This window comes from Mustela erminea, chromosome 7, assembly GCF_009829155.1.
Source record: "Mustela erminea isolate mMusErm1 chromosome 7, mMusErm1.Pri, whole genome shotgun sequence".
Taxonomy (NCBI): domain Eukaryota; kingdom Metazoa; phylum Chordata; class Mammalia; order Carnivora; family Mustelidae; genus Mustela; species Mustela erminea.
Window position 1 is genome coordinate 71,487,346 of NC_045620.1, and position 20,973 is coordinate 71,508,318.

At 38.8% G+C, this 20,973-nt stretch overlaps 1 protein-coding gene across 27 annotated transcripts in view; it reads right to left on the bottom strand.

Moving 5' to 3' along the window:
- The window catches only part of NRXN1 (neurexin 1), a 1,166,070-nt gene extending 1,145,497 nt beyond the window's left edge, over positions 1-20,573 (bottom strand). For 20 of the 27 annotated variants that reach the window (XM_032352097.1, XM_032352096.1, XM_032352106.1 and 17 more), the window contains exons 1-2: positions 20,118-20,573; positions 15,714-17,392 (exon numbers count right to left, since the gene is read on the bottom strand). In XM_032352097.1, the coding sequence (XP_032207988.1) occupies positions 15,714-16,485 (772 nt within the window). In that variant the 5' untranslated portion in view covers positions 16,486-17,392; positions 20,118-20,573. The remainder of the gene's footprint in view (positions 1-15,713; positions 17,393-20,117) is intronic. The other 7 variants (XM_032352105.1, XM_032352090.1, XM_032352080.1 and 4 more) reach the window with 1 other exon arrangement.
- Positions 20,574-20,973: the final 400 nt, after the last annotated feature.

Genomic DNA, 20,973 nt, shown 5'->3' on the forward strand with positions numbered 1-20,973 from the left:
GAGCCGAAGGCAGCGGCTTAACCCACTGAGCCACCCAGGCGCCCTTGTTTTAACTTTAGTTTGCAGTTTTGTCTTGTTTTATTTTAAGTGGGAAAATCAGAGACACTGAAAAGAAACCAATGTTTCCTTAGCTAGTTGGTGGGAGAAAAAAAAATATATATATATATATATACTCATATATATAATTCATCAATTAATCATTCTACCAAATATCTTTAGTTCCTACTGAAATCATGAATTGGTAAATAATCTGGATATCTAAATAAATTCTTGCCACTTACTTTTAATCTTGCCCTGAATAATTTCAAGGAGGTGACCCATAAAGGCCAGATCTAAGCTAGAAATTATGACTAATAAAAGATCTGTCTTTCCTCTATAGGTTTTTAGCATTTTCTATAGAAATTTAGTTGCACAGGCACCTGAATAGCATGTGTAGTTGGCTCACACCAACTAAATCTCTGAGGAAGAGGTAAAAGAACCATTTTGGGATAGATATGAAAAACTTTATGCAACAAATGCATATTTGGAAACTGCAAAAGGAGCATGCAAATCAATTTATATGCATGGGTGAATGAATATAGATGAGCTATTTTCAAAGTATAGGCATCCTGGTGTAGCATAAGATATCTGTACAAAAGGAATGGGAAGGAGGTGAATTGCTCAGCTTAGTCATCCAGTTACAATTTTCAATGGAAAATTGCATTGTCAGTTTCCATTATGCCTGCACAAATTTAGACAAATTAAAGAGTCAACTAAGTAATTATTGATAACATACACGTGTATGAAGTAAAGCACACAAGCCTTGTCAGTCATTTGGAACTTCTCAGATGTTTCTAGAAGTTCCATTAGGAAGAGAAGCCATTACAAGAATGATAATACACTTGACGATGAAGCCAATTTGGGACTCAATGCTGACTTATTCAGCCATCTCTCAAGTTTCCTTTCAGAGAAGATGAGGGCAGAGGGAAATGTTGTAAATGGAACATTAACAGAAATCACTCTGCTGAGAAGAAATACTCTATCTGCTTCCAGACCATGAACCTTATTAGGATGCCTCTGTTAAATGCCAGAAGAATGATCATACAGCCTGACAAATGCATACAAGTTAATTAAATAAATAATCAATTGATCAATCAATCTTTGGAATTATATAGGATTGAAATTCTGTAATTCTCTCTTCTGTGATATTCTTTCAGAATATATCCTGAATGGTTAATGCCATATTTTGTTCTGACAACATGAACATTCTGTTTTTATTTCTATAAGAGAATGTTCAATCTAGAGTGATAATACAAATCCTTGATAAGTCATAGAGTGAGTCTGATCTTCTGAAATGGGCTATTAGTTTGACATTTCAAAATCTTATTGAAAATCCCTCAAGATGGAGAGTCACCAACATCCTTTGTTAATCTAGTTTTAGTACTTGCAAATATATTTTTCTTACAGCAATTTAAATAGATTTTTTTCTTTCCTCTCTGTGAAGACAGTGAAACATCTGATCTTTACAAGTTATTTACCTCTTTTACATAAATACATATATATATATATATATATATATATATATACAATCCAGCTGTGTATACTATACATATATGTATGTGTGTATATTTGCAATTTGATCATGTTTACTAACCAATATATTTTAACATATTTCATCCTACTTTATATAGATGTATCTCACTTATATCATGTTGTGAGACATTATATATGGGCCTACCAATGTTTAGTTAGCTAATTACGATGTTAATTAATCTTTGAATTGATTCCACTTACTTGTTTTTACCATTACAGATGATTGCAATATGTACCTGCAATCATACATTTGTGAGACTTGTTCAGGTATTTCTGTTAAAAAAATTCCTAGAAGGGGAACTGCCCTGTTAAAGAATACACACATTTTAAATTGTCATAGCTACTGGTAAATTTCCCCTAAAAACAGTTGTCATAACTCACACTCCAACCAAAGATGTGCAAGAGCATAAGAGAGCCTATAATTACCACATCTCTGTCAACACTGTGTACAATCATGCTCTTTAATTTCAATCCACTAAGCAAGAAATAACAACCTCATTTTAATTTATTTTGCTTTACTTATGGAGATCAAGCTTCTTTTCCTATATGTATTGGCTTTTTGTATTTCTCTTTTAAAGAACTACTTATTTGTTTTCTCTGACCATTATCTTCAATATTTTCTTCTTAAAATCTTGAACCTAATTAAATTTGCTAACATTTATTGAGCTCCTACTACGGGCTAGTCTGCTGGCTCTTACTTATATAACAGAGTAATAAAAAGGAGTATAAGTGCTCCCCTGGGGACTTAGAATCACATGAAGAAATATGGTGGGGTGTTAAATAACTATAATAAAATGTGTGGAGTGCAATATTGTATGAACCAAGATCAACACAAAGCCAGCATTTGCTCTGCAGGAGGGTCAGGGAAGAACATCAGGGAGAATTTCAGAAAGATTTTTTAGATGAGTCATGAATGATGGGTGGAATTTCACTCAGGGTAGACAGAAGGCTTTTGGTCTAGAAAGAATAGCGCTAGAAAGGGCTCCAAGACATGTAAATACCATAATTATTCATAATACAAATAATGTTGGCTTCCATCACAAGGCTTCTGTTGGGAGAAAGTGGTAAGAAATGAGACTGAAAAGATCAGACACAGATTTCAAAAAGTACTTGGTGCCACTCTTAAGAATGTGTGCTTTCTCCTTAATCCTTAAGCCAAAAGAAAAATACCACTTTTAAAAGACCATCCCAGTAGTAGAGAGGGATGCTTTGGGTGGGGAAATGAGGAGTACTGCTTGGGATTAGGAAAAGTAGTAAAAATTATAACAACAATCCTGATGGATGAAGAAGCTGAAACAGTGTATCAGCAGAATCAAGTGAATTTAGGTTACAGAGAGCACATGACTGTATCTGCTCACACCGGTGACAGCACTTATTGCATTCATGCAACAAATTTATGCAATCAGGCATGTATCTGCCAGCGTACCCCATTAGAATGTGACTTCTTTCCCTTTGAAAGTTGTGAACCAAAACATAGTATCTCACCAAAAGGTAAAACAAGTTTCCCTTTAGTTTATGCCAAAAAAGTATTTGTTAATCTGATGCTTTTTCTACCCATCCTAAGTACCTAATGACTCACCACAAACTGTTTTCTTGAGGTATAGAAAAATCCAATGATTGGAGTAACTTGAAATTATGGTAACCTAATTCAAAGTGTGAGACAACCCATGAACTATAATTTTTAAAAGGATCCACATGGTTGTCACTCTTTATAGGCATACCACCACACGTAGATTTTTAGATTTTTCAAAAGCAAAGCTCATTTTTACTACAACTGAGAAAATCAATATATCACTAAATCGTACACATGTGCACCCTATTATAGGTCTTCATACATTGTGATAATAGTAAGTTTTATTCATACTGTTGCTTCCTGAATATTTTATACCTGTATTTAGGTTTCAACACTTTGGTTTGTGCTTCCAAATTTTGACTTCAAAAGGACTGAGAACATAGAGGTGAACAGCTACGTAAGTGCTAAGATCTTACCATGTGTAGAACAGCTTCTTAGTAAGTGGTTTGGGAATGATGAATGAATTCATCAACGAGCAAAAAACATAGGGCTCAAAGATGAGACAAGATTTCTGGTTCATGTAACTTGTTGTACTAAGAAACCATGCACATTACAGAATGCCCAAGAACACGTGTTTTTTTAATGTTGTGGTTGTTTTGGTTTTATTTTATTTTGTTTTTAAATAAAAAAATTACTTTTTCGCCTTCTCATTCCATTTTCCTCCAGGAAGAATTCGCATCAGTGACAAAAAACCCTTCCATCCAAATCTCTGTTTCCCAAAGAAAGAGTAACTGACACAGAATAGAAAAGGATGGATACAGGAGGGCATCACATGGCCACGCTGCCCAAATTTGGGCAGCAGAGCAGGAGCACCACACCTGGTGGGGGGTGGATTCAGTCTAGGGAGGAAACCCTAGAGAAGGCACAGTGAACAAGCGGAAGTGTGAACTGAGTTGAGACACAGGCAGCTGCTGTAACTCGAGCTCAAACACGTTCAAGGAAACCTGAAACTGGGGCAATCCACTGTGTAGAGAGGACGACAAAAGTGGCTGGCTCAGGGCAAACATGTGGGCCAAGTGTCTGCCCAGAGTCTACTCCGGGGACACTTAATGTGCAGCAACAGCAGGTTAAGGCAACTGAGAAGTAATTAATGAACTAAGTTCTCTTGTGGCAGTTAATGCCATATTTTAAACAAATGCATCTGTGAATTATAACTTCAGATACCTTTTAAAGTCGTTTTTTCTGTTTGTTTGTTGCCAGTGGATAATTTGGGCTTTTTTGTTGGGGGGGGGGTTGTTTTGGGCTATTTCTATCTCATATTTGAGAGAACTGTGTGTTAAATGTTTTCCAAAAAGTCTGATTGTTTATGTAACTGATATAAGAGCTGAAAATGTATTCTGAAGGTCATTTAGTCCAAGCCTCTGACCAGAGAAAGGGAAATCCTAAGCAATTTAAAACTGTTAGTCATGTATCTAAGCTATTTTTAAGGATCTCCAGGAATAGAGATTCACCCCCCACCCCCACTTCTGTAGGCTGTTCTCACATTTATACTAGAATTACAAGCAAATGGTGGTTTGTTGTGTTTTGTTTTTCCTTAGGCCTAAATCAACACACTTCTTGTTCAAATTCATTTCTACTGTGTAGTCCTCTGTGGACCAGACTACCAATGCCAGGTTTCCTTAGTCCATATTCTATTTTCTGTTTATCAACTCATATTTTTCTGGCCTACTTTTCCTGCTAACAAATGCAATGCTATCAAGACCTTTCCCTTTACACAATTCTAGACTGCCTGATCCACAGACACTAGTAAGAGGCAATTTTGTTTTTGTTTTTAACTGCCAAGTAACAACCACCTACTAAGGACTTTAGAAACTCTCTGCTCAGATAGATATAGATATACACATAGACATAGATAGATATAGATCTATCTTGGTACTTTCAAGATATAATGGGAAATTAGTAAGCCAGAAAGAAGCAAAAGGAAAGGTTAGGGAGTCAGTGAAAGTGCAGCATGTGATGAACAAAAGGGAGGGTTGTCCCAGGTCTGGGAAACTAAGAATTGGAAAAGCATTAGTTAGTAGAGGAAACATAGTGAGTAACATAAATAAAGCAGGTGGCTATTAGGACAAGGAGGCTGAATGTCAGATCAGTTTCACAGAAGGGGGATCTGAAACATTTTTAGCTCAGTGAAGACAGCACTCTTTCTCTTAAACAGATAAAGATAATTCAAGGAGATATTGACTACTTGAATTTTATTTCCACTGAGGACATAACAAGAAGAAATTAATTTATGTCAGCAGAGAACGGATTTTCATTAAATTTAAAGAAGAAATTCTGCCTAGGAAAAGTTATTAAACACTTAGATGGAATACTGAGAAGGAGAGAAAATGAAATTGCACTGGTTTATACAGGCATCGTTTAGACACAGGGCAAATTCTCATATGCGAAAGAGAGTGTGGAGGATGTACATTCAGTTATTACTGAAAAAGAATGAATTACAAGTTCAGGGCATGTCCACAGGAGGTCACATAGCCCTGGTCTGAATGCCAACTGTGCAATTTCCCAGGGTGTGAAAGGAGTGATTTTAAAAATCTCTCTGTACCTCAGTTTTCTCAGCTGTATATTGGGGGAAATCGCACCTACTTTAAAGGGTTGTGGGAGGATTAAATAAATTAGTATGTATAAAGAGCTTAAAATAGTGCCTGACAATGGGTATGAGTTATGCAAGATTTTGCTATTACTGTCCCTGTTGTTAGTAGGATCAAGTCCAATGACATCTTGCCAGAACATACTAAGGAATTATTATATTTTATGTGGCTCTAATTTTAGGTGATAATGTACTGTCCATGTCTTCTTCCCTCCTCCTAGCTCTCCAGCACAATCTCAGGTCTAGCAGTCAAGAAATTCATGTTCTAGTCCCCTCCTCCACTAACCAGATGTGTGATGTTTCTTATTTTAATTCACTAGTTCTTAGTATTCTTGTTGTTTCAAATTCTGTTCTTTCTCTCTCTCTCTCAATTTACCTTCTTCTTCCAGCACTCATTTTCTTCCCCAATCATCTTCTTTTCTCCTATCTCCTGTTCCTCTTTCAGTTCTCAGTCTCATTTTCTCAATTATTACACATCCTGAGCTCCACAGCTTCCCTGAGGTTTCATCATCCTTCAATCCTCCATCCCTTGTGGGCAGAAGACACTACAGGATTGTATATTTGGCCCCAATCCAAATCTTTATTGCCTCGATTTAGGAAGAAACACAGCATTTTCTGTGTTATACAAACAAGGACTTTGTCCAGGATGGATAACATTTGGGGTCTAGGAGAAGGGGAGGTGCCCATCATTCTTTATTTCTAATGACCTCTGGGAAAGCGCACAGCTCTCAGCTAACAGTCAGAGAGAAGTGCCATTCCCAGATGAAGAATTACTCATATGTTTGAAGCTCTACCTCTTGTCTGTGTTTTTATGAAGGAAATCAATGTAGAGAGTAGAAGAGAAAACAATGGATGAAATTCAAGTGGAAAGAAAAACATCAGCAACAATAAAAAACAACTTTAAATATTATTTGAAACCAAAAAATAGAAACTGTGATGGAAACAAAAAAGCCATATTATTTTAGTTCCACCATTCTAATCTAAACAAACACTGAAGAGGCCAGAGGAAGAGAAAATTAATGATGTATGAATCTAAAAATTCTCATATAATGATAGAAACTGACAAATAAGGCATATTAAAATTTACACAAGACTCCTTTAAATATTAACAACTAAAATTCTTATAGATTTCCCAACTACTCTGGTAAGAGAGGTTTGGGAGCTGTTTTTTACCCAGATCACTCTTTTGAAATATCCCTGTGGTGGATGGCTTATTTTGAACTCACTGGGAGCTCATTAAATGAGTTTAACCCCGTAGTTTTCTTATGGATAAAAGTCTTAAAATGTCATTATTAATATTAGCTTAATTTTTTCCATGTGTTTCAACATAATTGTGGCTCATTCCAATAAAGAGTTAAATAATAACTAATATTTAATAATGATAGCTAAAATTCCATCAAAGCAAATTACTCTTGGTTATTGTCAGAACAATCTTAGAGCAAGACTTAATATAGTCAGATTTTCATATAACCCCCAGGAATTGTTAGGATATTGTCAATCAATAATATGAAAATGGTACTTTGTAAAAACTTCAAAATTTCAAATCCCATGCCTGGTCACAGAAAGTCATGTGTCTTACTATAAACACAGACTTTTTAGGTTTCTATGGTCTTGTGTAGAAAAAAATATATATTACATAGACTATTTAAAAAGTACATGTTTTCATCATTTTAAAAATCTTAGAACTCTAGGTCACAGGAAGTTGACCCAATTTTTAAAATAGGGGTTCATGTCTTAACATTTACAATGTACAATATGTTACATCCTATTTTTACAATGTTTTCAGTTGTATAGATTAAACATTTAGTCCCTTAAGGTTCACATGCAACGATTTTAAATAGTCACATTATTTCCTGGGAAAAAAACAAACAAACCAATGTTGCATTCAGATAAAGAGTCTAAGCTGAAAAGTACTATCTTCCATATGGCAGCTATAGTTATATGCTACCATGCCAGCTATTCCCCTAAGGAAAGTCCAGGCATGCTTAATTATAGAGAGACATCATTACTTAGGAGAAAAACATGAGTCTTTATTTTCCTTGCCTCTGCTGGACTGGGGCAGTTCATTCTGCTGAATCCAGCAAAGTCTGAGTAACACTTAAACTTAGCTGGTTCCACATACAAGGCCTGGTCTTGTTAGGTCATCCACAACAGCAGCTCCTAAACTGTGATCAGTGCTGTTTCTGTTACGGAATGTCATCCACACAGAATTCATTATGCCTATAATTAAATACAGAAAGCCCCGCCTGATGTTAGGGCGCTTGTGAAGCAACTGTTCTTCTTGGCAGCTCCTCCTTTAACTTTTGGACCACCAGATCCCTCCTGGGAACCAACCTAAGAAAGTGCTATTTGAAGTTGCACTGGTTCCTGTAATGTGGCGTCAGTGCATTTCTAATTACAGTCCAGACAGTTTTGAGCACAAGTTACTAGACAAGAGTCCAGGTCAGCGTTTTGGCTTGCCAGGTCAGTCTTGTTCTCCTCCCACTTCTTTCCAATAATAGCTTCTCATATATACCAGAAATAGCATAGGGAATACATCTTTCTAACTCTTAAGAACTGCTCTTGAATTCAATTTTCGGCAATGTGTTGGGAAGCCAAACTTATCCAAAGAGACACTACCTTCTCATTATGTAATTTCAATTAAATGCCCAGTGTACCATCATCTAAACCTTCAGCAGAACCACGTTCTAACTCAGCAAGTCTAAGTGTCTGCTTATGTGATGGGGATAGATCTTTGTACTTGTGCTAAATCACCATGGACTTCGATAATTTCAATAATGTTATCTCCCAGACTCTGAAGCGGATGCAAATTCTGTGTTGCTGGTTTTGTGAAAACTAAGTATTTTCATTCAGGAGATTAAAAACTGTAGTTCTTCCAATGCAATACACTGGGGATTTACTTCTAGTTGCATTAAAGTAACATCAACCCATTAAGCATAATATTAATAGAAGGTCAACAAAAGCAGCAAATAAGCAAGTTATAGAAACAAAGTGCAATGAATCCTGACAAGCTATTCTGTTTCATTATTATCATGACATTACGAAATGGCACTAAATGTAAGGGTCTGCCACAATCTTCAGTCCTGAAGTCTTTATTGTAAGTCAGCCATTCATACCAGCAGCAGGCTGACAACCCAAAACAAATTCCCAGCATCGACTAGCTGTTTATTAAGTAAAACAGGTTATGTCATATAATGGACAGAGTTGCCTGCTGGGGTAATGGACACACCTGGGCTCGGATTTCAGCTCTGCCATGAACTATGTGCCTTTTGGCAAGGCAGCTTTTCTAATCCACAATTTTCTCCTCTGTAAAATGGGAATTTTATAAAACCTATTCACGTAGAATGTGTAGGTATAAATAAGGTTAAGATGGACAAAGCACACTGTACAATGCTTTTCACTCAGTAAGCACTAAACAATAATTAGAATAACTTACAATTCTAAACAGAACAATTTCAAATTTTTTTCAAACACAAGAGGTGCTTATGGCACCAAGAAAAGAGGGGCATCTAATGCATCTTTTTAAATAATTTTAGGTCTACTATATGGGGGGAGAAACCACATATTTTTGTAGATTTGGAGAATATTATGAGAGTTATGGTTAGACTCGTAATGGTTTTTTTCCCCCAATATTAAATTATTTCATTTGTTCAGATTTTACAAAGAAGAAACAAAGAGACGAATGCCCTCTTTACTCAGCTTGTCTGTACCAATGTATCAGTGTGTAATAAGAAAACTCCACCAAATCTTATATATACTATTGGGCATGAATGATCTAAACTCCCTCTAAAATGACCCCAACATAGATTTATAGAAACATGCTTAACATTTTCACTATTAACATTTACAACACTTTAGAGGCATCTACCCTTGCTGTCATTAGATATTTCTTCCCAATGTTCACGTTTTTCTGGGAGTTTTCACCTATTAACTATTCATACTCTGAAATAAGTCAGCCTAAGTTCACAATGTATTAGTTGCCTGATTATGTATTTCTCAGTTTACAATCTTGAAAACTGAAATGCAGAGCATCGGTGATCTCACTCTACTTTTAACAGTGCTTTGGAGGCAATACCACATCTGGAATTTAGTTGTTCAGACACCTTGCCACATTCTGTTTGCCCACACTGTGTAAATACCAAGGCAAGAAAAGGATTTGAGAGAACACTGCACCCATTCCCATATTCAAGTAGAACACATGGAATCTATGCTTAAAAGAAGTGAGGGGGGAAAAAAAAAGCCACGCAATTTCTGAAGAGCTCTAACACAATTATCCAAAAAACCTTTTTCTTCCCCAAAACCTAATTGGGATATTTTAAGTCTTACTATATAGCAAAGACCAAGAAATTTACCAATTCTTGTGTTTTGAGTAATAGAAAAGGGACCGAGCTGTAAAATTATATATAAGTGCACAAGAAAAAAAGTATATGAGGTTTGTATAATATTGTTTTGTACAGCAAACTCTAAACATTTAGAATATGTGCTGAAGTGAACATGAACTGAAAATTTTTAGACCGCAAAAATGACTTATACTTAATTATGTCAAAAACACATGTGCACTTCTTGAAAATAAAGTTTGCAGAGAAATTTCAAACAGCAGCTTTATATCTCAAGAATAAAACAAAACGTTAAGTATCTATGATACTTAATTTCCAATGAATATTTATAGGAGTTAAGGTGTGGCCACCAAATGTTTACTGAGAAAGGAACACAGAATGGGCCAATGACTGCTTTTCAGGAACTAGTGTAGCTCAGGGTGCTGCTTCTCACAATACAGCTAAGAAGAGCATAAATATTATATAGTGTTAGTCCTTTCTGTAGTCAATCATTTTTTTTATCAGTTTATTATTACACTTTCTCTAAAGGTATCCAAAACTGGAACATGATTTCACTGGCATATATATAAATTTACGGTAAAAAATATAATCTGTTTATAATAACTGCAAGAACATCTTACTTAAGCTTTTAAAGCTCGAACATATTACCTAGCTTCTCTGCAGATACATGTAAATAACCTTAACTTATAGGAGAGCCTCAAAGACAAATCTTAAATAGAATAGGCCGATTAGATATCTATATCTACACACCGGAATAAATATAGTAAGAATCACTCTTTAAATATAAGATTGAGAGGAATGAATGTATTAGTTTATATGGAGGGTGATAGTTTTTAAAAATGTTTTTGTGTTAAAGGCTTTCTTAATAAAAATTCTGAAACAGAATAAATCAAGAATTAAGTACCTATGTAATATTTTTCTTTATTGCAGCAGTTAAAATACTGAAAGCCTAGAATCAAAATAAACCACTATACACTGTCACAAGAAAGACATATTGAGTAAGGCTCTTAGAGAGTACAACATAGTATGACATTGCCAATGGGCTCCAAAAGCCTATAGATTTGCTAGGTTTATCTGGGGAAACTACATGATAAACCACAGAAAGTGTTCTGATAATTTTCACAGATAGAATCAAGCGTTCCTAATAATGAACATATAGATTTCTATATGTAACCAAACTCACAAGATTCTAACTTCCTTAAAGAAACAATCTTGTTTTTCCCTATGTTCCCCTATTCAGTCTACAGCTTACAGTGGGTGCTTAAACAAATTTTATTAACTGACAAACAGAAAATAATGTTTTCTCTTTTACTCTGACCCCCTATCAATGTGTGGCCAGAGTGACATTTTTGAAGTATAAATTTGACAAAGGTGTCAAATAAACACTAAACTCTTTCCATTATTTTTCTATCACACTTACCATAAAGATTCAAATCCTTGATATGGTCTAGAAGGGTCTGCAAGACCCAGGCCTACTCCTCTAAGACCTCCATATTCCAGGGCCTTCTCTCAGTTGCTAGAATATGCCAGGCCAACTCCTATACCAGGCTTTTCTCCTCTACATTTACATGGTTTACTCCTTCTTGTCTCTCAGCTTTAAACCTCAATCTTCAGGGAAACCTTCTTTGATTAGGTTAGTTCACACTATTTTAAGTTCTCACAATATTATGTATTGTGTATGTATCTTGTCTTCCAAAATACATACCACCATTTTAAGTTTCCATCTACTTTTTAAATAACTATGTCTCCTCATTGGCATGCAAGGTCTAGCAAAGTAAGAACTATTTCTGAGCGTTTACTCACATATTTTTTTACCTGAGCCTGCTACTCAGACACATAAAAAGCATTCAATCATTACGTGCTGAATAAAGAAATGAATGCAGATATGACTGAGTGAATATGGTTGTCTATCTGATCACCTTAGTAAAGTCATAGAAAGCATGGGCTTTATTCAGTGACATCTATTATACTACCATGTTTAGTAATATTTAGTAAATAGTCCTTTTAAGGATATGTGTTTATGTCCATTTAAATAGGGAAAGTAAATAAAAGTGACACTGAAGAGTCTAGTATGAAATTTTAGTATAAATGACCCTAAAATACATGAAACCTGCAAATTTTTAAAAGTATAACTTTATTTCTTATTGATCAGCTTTTTATTCTCATTTTTAAGCTAGACAGCCATGAAATTCACTAATTCTTTTAAGCTGCTAAGAAACTATTAGTCCTCTTAAGTAGAGACTTATTAAATAATAATGGTCCTGGGGCACTTAGATGAGCATAATTCACTGGAAAAGCTATATACCCCACAGGTATCCATCATTCAGGAAAGATGACATTCTTGGATACTTGAGTTCTGAGGCTCATTTTCAGGGTCAAAGATCGTAAGTGATATATAGGTTAGTTCTATCTCATCAGCCATTTATACATATATTTTTTGAATAATCCCTGAACCTGAAAAAATATCAACCCTCATAAAATGGAAATCTCATTCAGCAGAGAAGATAATATAGGGCTCTAGAATGAGAGTGCCTGTAGTTGTACGCGGGCTCTGCCACTAACCTGGTCCTGACACATAACCTTTCTTGTGCTCTCTTTCCATCACTACATAAATAAATAAATAAAACTTGCTAGGTTTGAATAAATTAGAGTAAGGATGAAACTGACCTCGTTAAATAAAAATATTCTAGAAAACCATAGTTGCAGAAGTTGTTGCGAGACATTCTGGGCCAGGAAAAAAAAAAAAGAGAGAGAAAGAATATTATTATTGCCTTTTTAGTAGTTCTGACTGTATTTTTAATATGAAGGCAACTAAATAATATTAGGCTTTATTAAGTTAAAAAAGAAATTGTGGTTAGAAAAAGATATAATTTGAATCTTATTGAATGTTTGTTTTAATTTTTTTTCCCTAAATTTTCTCTAATGAATGAGAATATGTTTTCAAATTAGTTTTTAAAAAGGATGTGGAAATCAGTGTGAATAGTGGCCAGAGGCAGGGCTCTGCCCATACTTCATCTGAATAGAAACCACCTATCTCTGGCCATCAATACAGGATTGGTGTAGGGAAAAGCATCCATTCTCAATTAATTATTTAACAGTCACCTGACACACATGAAATAGAGAAAATACATAAAAATGGAGCCAATCCTTCTGGGCAGATGGACTCTGCCTTTATCAGTCCATCTCCCATTTCTGTGATAATGAAAAGAATCCAGCCTTTTGTTTTCCTTTCATGACTAGTGGTGATCTTTGCACTCCGTTTTCAGATCAAATTTTCAAAACGAATCAATGCTCCAGAACCATCCTGATGGATTTTCTTTTCTGAACTGAATTACTTTAAGCATCAGGTACTATACTGCTCAATTATATATCTTGGTAATTCCAAATTCTTCCTTTTATGGAAAGAGCCTATCCACTGGCAAAATAAAATGCATTTCAGAAACATTTAATTCTGCTTCTCTTCAACATATTACTTTTGCCACGCTTTCTCCACTCTTAAGTATTCCTGATTATGCATGATCCCTGGATCCCTACATTTAAAATGCACAAGAAAATAAAAATTTTAATTTAAAACACCCTCCCACACAGAACAAGCTGTCATTGTGTCATATTTGTTTCCTAATTTAAGGAAGGAAGTTATATCTCATGTGTCCTTCATTAAATTTTCTGCTCTGTATTTTAAAGTGGCAATGGAATATGTGGAGCAATTTTTCCCATAAAAAATGTTCTATTAAAAAAATATATTTCTATTAACCAGTGAAGAGATATGGAGCTTCAAATTATAAAATAGCAAATCATCATATTTACCAGCTACTTCATTCAAGATTTACAACTAAATTAGATAATGGAGAGGAAAAATATGTACTGTTTTATTTTTGTAAAACCTAACTATAAAGCCTGGTACTAAACCCATGGAAATTTACTGGTTAAGCCGAAGTGCAGTCTAGCCCATGGAATACACAGTCTTCTATAATTACTAAAGCCAAAACAAAATGAAAACAAAAACCTTCATGAAGGCAGAGAATAATAAAATAGCCCTTTACTTTTTTTTTTTTTTCCATAAACCCATGAAGGTTACAGAACTCTTCTTTTTCTGATGACCAGCTTTTTCCTTCCTAACAAACTCCCTTTGCTGTTTAAACAATTACAAATTTTATCAAGTCTTCATTTCTCTTCAAGTCAGATGAGAGAGAACTGCCAAGTCTAATAAGATTTACAAGGGCTAGTTCCTCTTAGAAGTGTCAGCAAAAAAGCAAAAAAACAAAAAACAAAAAAAGCAGGAGAAGACATTATACAATAAAATTCAGCCACACTTACAGCTTTTGTCCTCACAGCTTTCAAAATCAGATTTAATAATTAATCTATTTTAAAACAATTACAGCCATAAATGTCATTTAGCCATGTGCTGTCTTGATTTCACCCATGCCCTATCTACTTTAAACCCTGACACCTCTGTTGCTCAGCCACAAATATATCCATGCTTCATCTTTTTCATATCAGTCACTTTCTGGTCATAGGCTTTTCGGTATTTATACCGTATTTTTCCTTGGTCATTGTCATGTAGCAATATTGGAGACACAAGAATGAATTTTATTTATTAAGGAAAGAAAATAAAACTTAGGTATGATTTGTTTTTCATTCCACACTTTTAATCCTTAAAAACAAGAGAATTTGCAGGTTGGCCTCCACGACTCAGATAAATATCATTAGCTAAATGTACTCAGAAAATCTCTTACAATCCTTCATATTCATCCCTTGTTTATTAGCCTACAGAAACTTCCCAGTCCAACAACGTCTAAATTTCTGTGTTACTTATCTTCCCAAGACATCTGCTAATTAAGAAATATGTTATTTAATCTCTAACATTTCTAAATATTAGCTGACCTGTCTCCCACTTCAAGAAATCACAGAAATCACATAATTTTTCCTAAACTGACAGAAGTTAGACTTGGACATAACCAAAGAAACTAACATTAATTCCAAGAACCCTCCTCCCTCTAATCCAGAAAACCTTCACTTGGGCCCCCTCCCACGCCCCTTTTTCCACAACCAGGAGCAGGACTTTCTACTTTACCTATAAAAGGCAAAGCAGTTCCTATGAATCCTGTTCCCCTTCTGTCCTTTACCATGAATAACAAACACGGAGATTCTCAACCATAGTGAACCTGTCCTGCACGTCATTCTTCACCAAATGTGTGCCCAATCTTCTAGATGCCTGTCTGCATCTTAGGGGGAACACCTGTGTGTTACGGACTCAGAGGTGGCAGCGGAAAGCACAGCAGTTGTTGAGGCGAGCCATGGCCCAGTTAAGTTGGGGGAGCAGCCTGACAAAGAAGCCGAGGAATCCCAAGAGGAGAGGTCATTCCACTTGCCACCTGCAAGTGAGCGGGGTCGGCACGAAGGGCTCCCCTGAGAAAACTGAACGGAAATGGGGCTGCTCAACCATGAGGAGAACGCCAAAGGAGGGGCTGTGGGAGGTGCTAAGGCAGGGAGGCCAACAACAGGTCTTCACCTTGAAACTAGCTGAAACGCACTGTCCAGAGAAGGACGTCCCCATGCACCAGCCGGCCCCACCTGCCTCGCCCTGCCTCCCCGCGCCCTGCCCAGGCCGAGGCCCCCCGGTGGGTCAGGCGTCGGGCCTTACCTTGGCTGCAGTCCTTGCCGCGGAAGCCGGTTCGCGAGCAGTCGCACACCGCCTGGTCGTCCACCACGGAGCACACGCCTCCGTTGAGGCACACCCCGCCCTCGCCCTCCTCACCAGCCTCACACGGGCTCCCCCCGCCGCTGTTGGGCGGCTCGTCGTCCAGCTTCACCTCGCCGCTGTCCACGGGCAGCGCCTGGGAGGAGTTGACCCTCACGTCGCGAATCCACCCTTTAAAGGGCTCGCGCTCCCTCACGGAGGCCAGCGTCAGCTTGAGCGCCGCGGCGCGCAGTTCCGGGGGCAGCCCCCCCACGAAGAGCCCGCTGAACACCGTCATGTCCCTGCGCTTCGACTTGACCTCCACCCACTTGGCCTCCACCTGGTCGATGAAGAGCGTCGTGTTGCGGAACTGCCGGCGGATGCGCACGTTGTGCCATGCGCCGTCGTTGACGGGCGTGTCAGCCAGCAGCGTGGCCGGCTCCGCGCAGAAGATGGAGAAGCTGAGCTGCAGGCGGCCGCCGCGCGTCAGGATGAGCTCCAGGAAGTCGCAGAAGCCCTCGTCGTCGAAGTAGAGCACTAGGCCGCGGGCGCTGCGCGTCTTGAGCTGGAAGCTCATCTCGCTCTCGCAGCAGGCGTTCCACTTCGGGAAGCGCGTCCACTGGCCCTCAGCGCCCGGGAACTCCAGCCCGCTGCCCAGCTCTGCCCAGCAGCCCAGGAGCAGCAGCGAGAGGCACAGGAGAAAGCAGCCCCCGCGTTGGAGAAGCGCCGTCCCCATGCTCGGGGCTGGGGTGCGGCGGGGGGGTGCCGGGGCCGACAGGGTCAAAATGGTCCTGGACACCGTGATGTAGAAATAAGGGTCCGGAAACAAGTAGGGTAAGGGGATGGGCAGGAGTGGGAGGGATGCACCCTCCTTTATCTAGCTCTTTTTTTCTTCTTCTTCTTCCAGCAACCCCTCCCTCTCTCCCGATAGTCCCCTCCCAACTGGAAAACGTAGACCCAAGTTGTACAGGGCAGCAGCAGATCTTCCAGACCAAAGGGAGGATACACTTTGGAAGCAACGTTCTGAAAAAGGCGTTAACAGAAGGTCAAGGGAAGTCACTTATCCATCTGAGTCCCATGACCTAGTTCAAGGGCATCAGTGGTGTCAACAGATGCTTCACTCCTCAAATACTCTCATCTACCAGGTACCATCCGTGGTACCCGGCAAAAGCGAAGCAGTTAGACTGTTGAGAAGCAAATACTTCTCAGGGAAATACAAGAAATCAGCAATGAACCAGGATCCTTGGATACTTGTAAATGCCTCAAGTGTTTCTCCTCCAGATGTGCTGTCCCAAACCAGAAGGGAGAGAAAGGTTCCTTGCCTCTGTACGGGCACCACTTAACCCCTGAGTAGCTTCAAAGGCCTGCTTCTTCTGTCATATCATGGGCTTCCTGCATCACTGTAGCCAACGCAGAATTCCTTATGCATGGCCTCCCAGGCTGGATTTTACTTCTCTTTTTCCCTCCCCAACAGTAAGTTTTGAACCCAGAAGCTGTGGAATAGCCAGAAGCTGTTAGGTGTCACAACAGCTCCTCTTCTTTCCTCTCTCCCTCTGCAAGGCCAAGCTAAGATGCCAGCATATCAGTTTGTTGTGTGTTGGTGATGCATTTTGGTTTTGTCTTTTTATAAGGACCCAGAAAATCTGCAGAAAATTAAAATAAAAATTAAATTCTAAAGTCATTTATAGTATCATATAAATCATTATTCAGTTCAGAAACCAGGTAAATAACCAGAGTTAACCTTACTGGAAGGGGCTTGTTTGTCCTGATCTATCAAGGAAGACCTAATGTATCCTAAGAGTTAATATTGCACTTTTACAATCTGTCATTACCCCCTTGCAGTTTATTATAACTGTTAATAGGTAACCCTCTCAGAATTTTATAGATCTAGGTTTATGGTTATCTTTTACTTTTTCTGAGAAGGTTTAATTTTTAAAATATAAGAAGAAGAAAAGACCCTTTTAGGGACTTCTGCTTATGATGTGTACTGATAATATGGACAATAAAAATACAACCTAGTCAAAACTCAGTTAATATATATTTTACAACAGGCAAGGCAGATCAAACTGCAACTGGAAGCTGCTGGCTTGGATTTGTATAGCATTCTTACCATTTTATGTTTTTCACAGAAAGAGTATCAACAGTTTCTTGGGATTCTCTTTTAAATTTCAAACAGTATTTTCCTCCTTTTATTAAAGGAATAATCTGTTATAGGAGAAGTCATCTAACTGGAGTCCTATCTATTTGAGGTAGCATTTATGTCTCAATTGCCATAATATTAACTCCTTTAAAGATGGGTAAAGTATTTAATATTTTGCCAGCAGTGATCTTAACTCCTCTTCAAGTCCTTATGTAGCTGTCAGTTCTTGGAATTTGTGTGGTCAGAACAGTAGTTGGCATGTGTGTCACCTTAGCTGCTATGCCTCCAGAATGCTAGAATATAAAGTCATATCTTTGAATCACTCACTATAAAATTACCTCTTTATTTAACTCTAATCTGACAGGTTCCTGAATTGGTACAGAAATCATAACTAGTGAGTTGCTTTTAAGTCTTTTTTTTTTCCTACCAAAAACATTACTCTCACATTTTGACACACACACACACACCCCCAAAAAAAGAAAGAAAGAAAAAAAAACACACAAATGGTTCATTTGGTCATGTCAAGCAAACACATGCATTTCCCTCAGCTTTTCCCACTATACTACACCACTTCCCTGCACACACATACACACACACATTTATTGCCTGGACATAGAAGCTCACTATCCAATTAACACTTTTTTTTCCTACAAGCTGAAACTAGCAGTAATTTATGGCACCGCATTGTGCTGCTGCTCCTCCATGGAGGGAGCTGAGAGCATTTCTCTTCAGTACAGAGCAATCCCTACAGGTGTCAGCTGAGAGCCACCACCAAGCCAGGGGATCCCACTTCAAGTTCCTCCCCAGATGAAATTGATGACTGGTTCTCTCTTTTTCAACACAGATACAGCACAGCACATACATACACATACACATTGCCCAGTAAAAATAAAAAAGACATAAAAATCTCAATTGCTTATTTATTATGGCTGATACATTTCACACCATCAGCAATCACCAGCCATATCTTGTCTACTTCTGTGCCAAGCCCAAAGAAAGGTGCTCTTAAAAATCATCCTAAGATAGCATATTATTCAATATACTCTCATTTTATAAGTGGACTCGGACATCTGCCAATTTTTCAGTCATTTGCAAAATAAATCTGGAATTTTAAGATTAAGAGTAGTGCTTTGAAACCATCCAGAAGCTTATGTGTTAGAAAACCTTTGTGTGTGTGTGTGTGTGTGTGTGTGTGTGTGTGTGACTCAACTAGAGCCGATTATTTTATTAATTAATATTATATGGATCACAAAATCTTTCTTCACCTCCTCTCCTGCCCTCCTCCGCTAATGCACACCTTGACAATTTTTTTAAGAGATAGAGTTGGGGGGAACACATATATATTCTTACCACTGGGGAGGTCAACTGACTCTCCCAGTTCTTAGAGGAAGCTCATTGTGTGTGAGAGAGTATCTGTATTTATATGGAGAAAGGATTCTCTCTAGGTGCCGGAAAAACCTGGTGAGTTCACAAATTAGAGGATGAAATAAAAGGATCTGAAAAACAACCTAATGCAGCCAAAGGAAGAAGCGCTCTAATTCAAAAGCAGACTAACAGCCTCATTAATCTTTTCTTTCATTTCCAGAATCAAATTCATTCCCAAGCCACTGGAAGGATCAATACAGTATGCTCATCCGCTGCAGTTGCATTTATTTTAATATGTTTATAACACACATACACATATGCACACGTATCTTTCCATGCATCCTTCAATACATGCCACCACAAAGAAACTGAAATCTTTGGGATAATTTTTAGAAGTACCTTTTCCCCCCTCGCTTTTACAAAGTCCCTCAATACCAATGCACACCCAAATTCTCCCTGGCTTTCCCGCCCAGTCTCTAAGCTCCATCTCTAATACCAGTGCAGTTTCTTGGAGCCTGGAGTCAACTGCACAAATTAAGGGCTCATGGAGAAGAGAAATAAAGATGTAGATACAGACATATTTTATTGCTTTGGTTTCTAACTTGTCTGTTTTCTTTCTTTTGCCAATAAATCACTGCATTCAGCCTTTAAGTTACTACCTCAGTTCCACCATCTCATCTTCTTGCCATCTATTTAAAAAGCTTCATGCAAAACAACGAAGATCTATACTCCTCCACCCTCCCACCACCCATCCTTCCTTGTGCATTTGTGGCAGATCCTGGCTCAGTTACTAGGGGGAAATATATCCTTCTCCAGGTTGCCTCGCCCCATCCCCTCCCCCAACCCAAATTGAGCTTCTTTACCTGCCCGGTTATTCCCCTTAGCTCGACCCAGAGCCTGAAGCATGCATCGGTCAAAGCGAATTTCCTGAGGTCTGTGGATAAGGCGACTGCCGCTGCCTTTTCAGAGGCGTCAGGCTTGAGCGTCTATCTCCAGGAGTGCGGGAGGGGAAAACAGGCAACGGAGGGGAGCAGGAGGAGGAGGAGGAAGAGAGGGAAAGAGCTGGGAAGGAGGAGGCAGTGGTGGAGCCTGAGAAGGCTGGGTTACGTGACGCCGGGTGCTGTCCTTCTGAAAGAGAAGGGCGGAGCTGAGCTCTCCGCAGTACCATGGAGAGCGGCGGGCCGTCCTCAGGCGAGGATACTGGTGGGCTCGGCCGGCGGGCACAGCCCCTCCAGGTCGGGATGCTGCGGCGGGAGGTGTTTATACCTTTGCTTCGTCCCTTTGCAGGGGAAGCCCGATCCTGGAGGCGGGGACCTGCCGCAAGAGCTTCTAACTTGTCACCACCCACCCTCCCCCGAGAGAGAGAGAGAGAGAGAGAGAGAAACAGAGAGAAAGAGAGAGAGAGAGAGAAAGGGAGAGAACCGGAGAACCACGTAGCCTACTGAGCATGCCCAGGCCTCTGCTAGACCCACGGAAACCTGTGTGGAGATTCCACTTCTCCGGGGTTTAGTCGTGATTGGGCGAGGGTACCTGAAAGGGTGCCAGGGAAGAGCTCGGCAGCTAAAAGGAAGGGGGCAAGGAGTCAGTGATTAAGATGAGCTCTGGTTTTACTTGCGCGCTTTGGTCTCCTGTTCCGAACCCCTGAAAAGCTGCAGCTTTTCGAGGAATGCAGGGACAGGCAAGACTCACACAGTCGCTGGCATTTCCCCCAGATCCAAC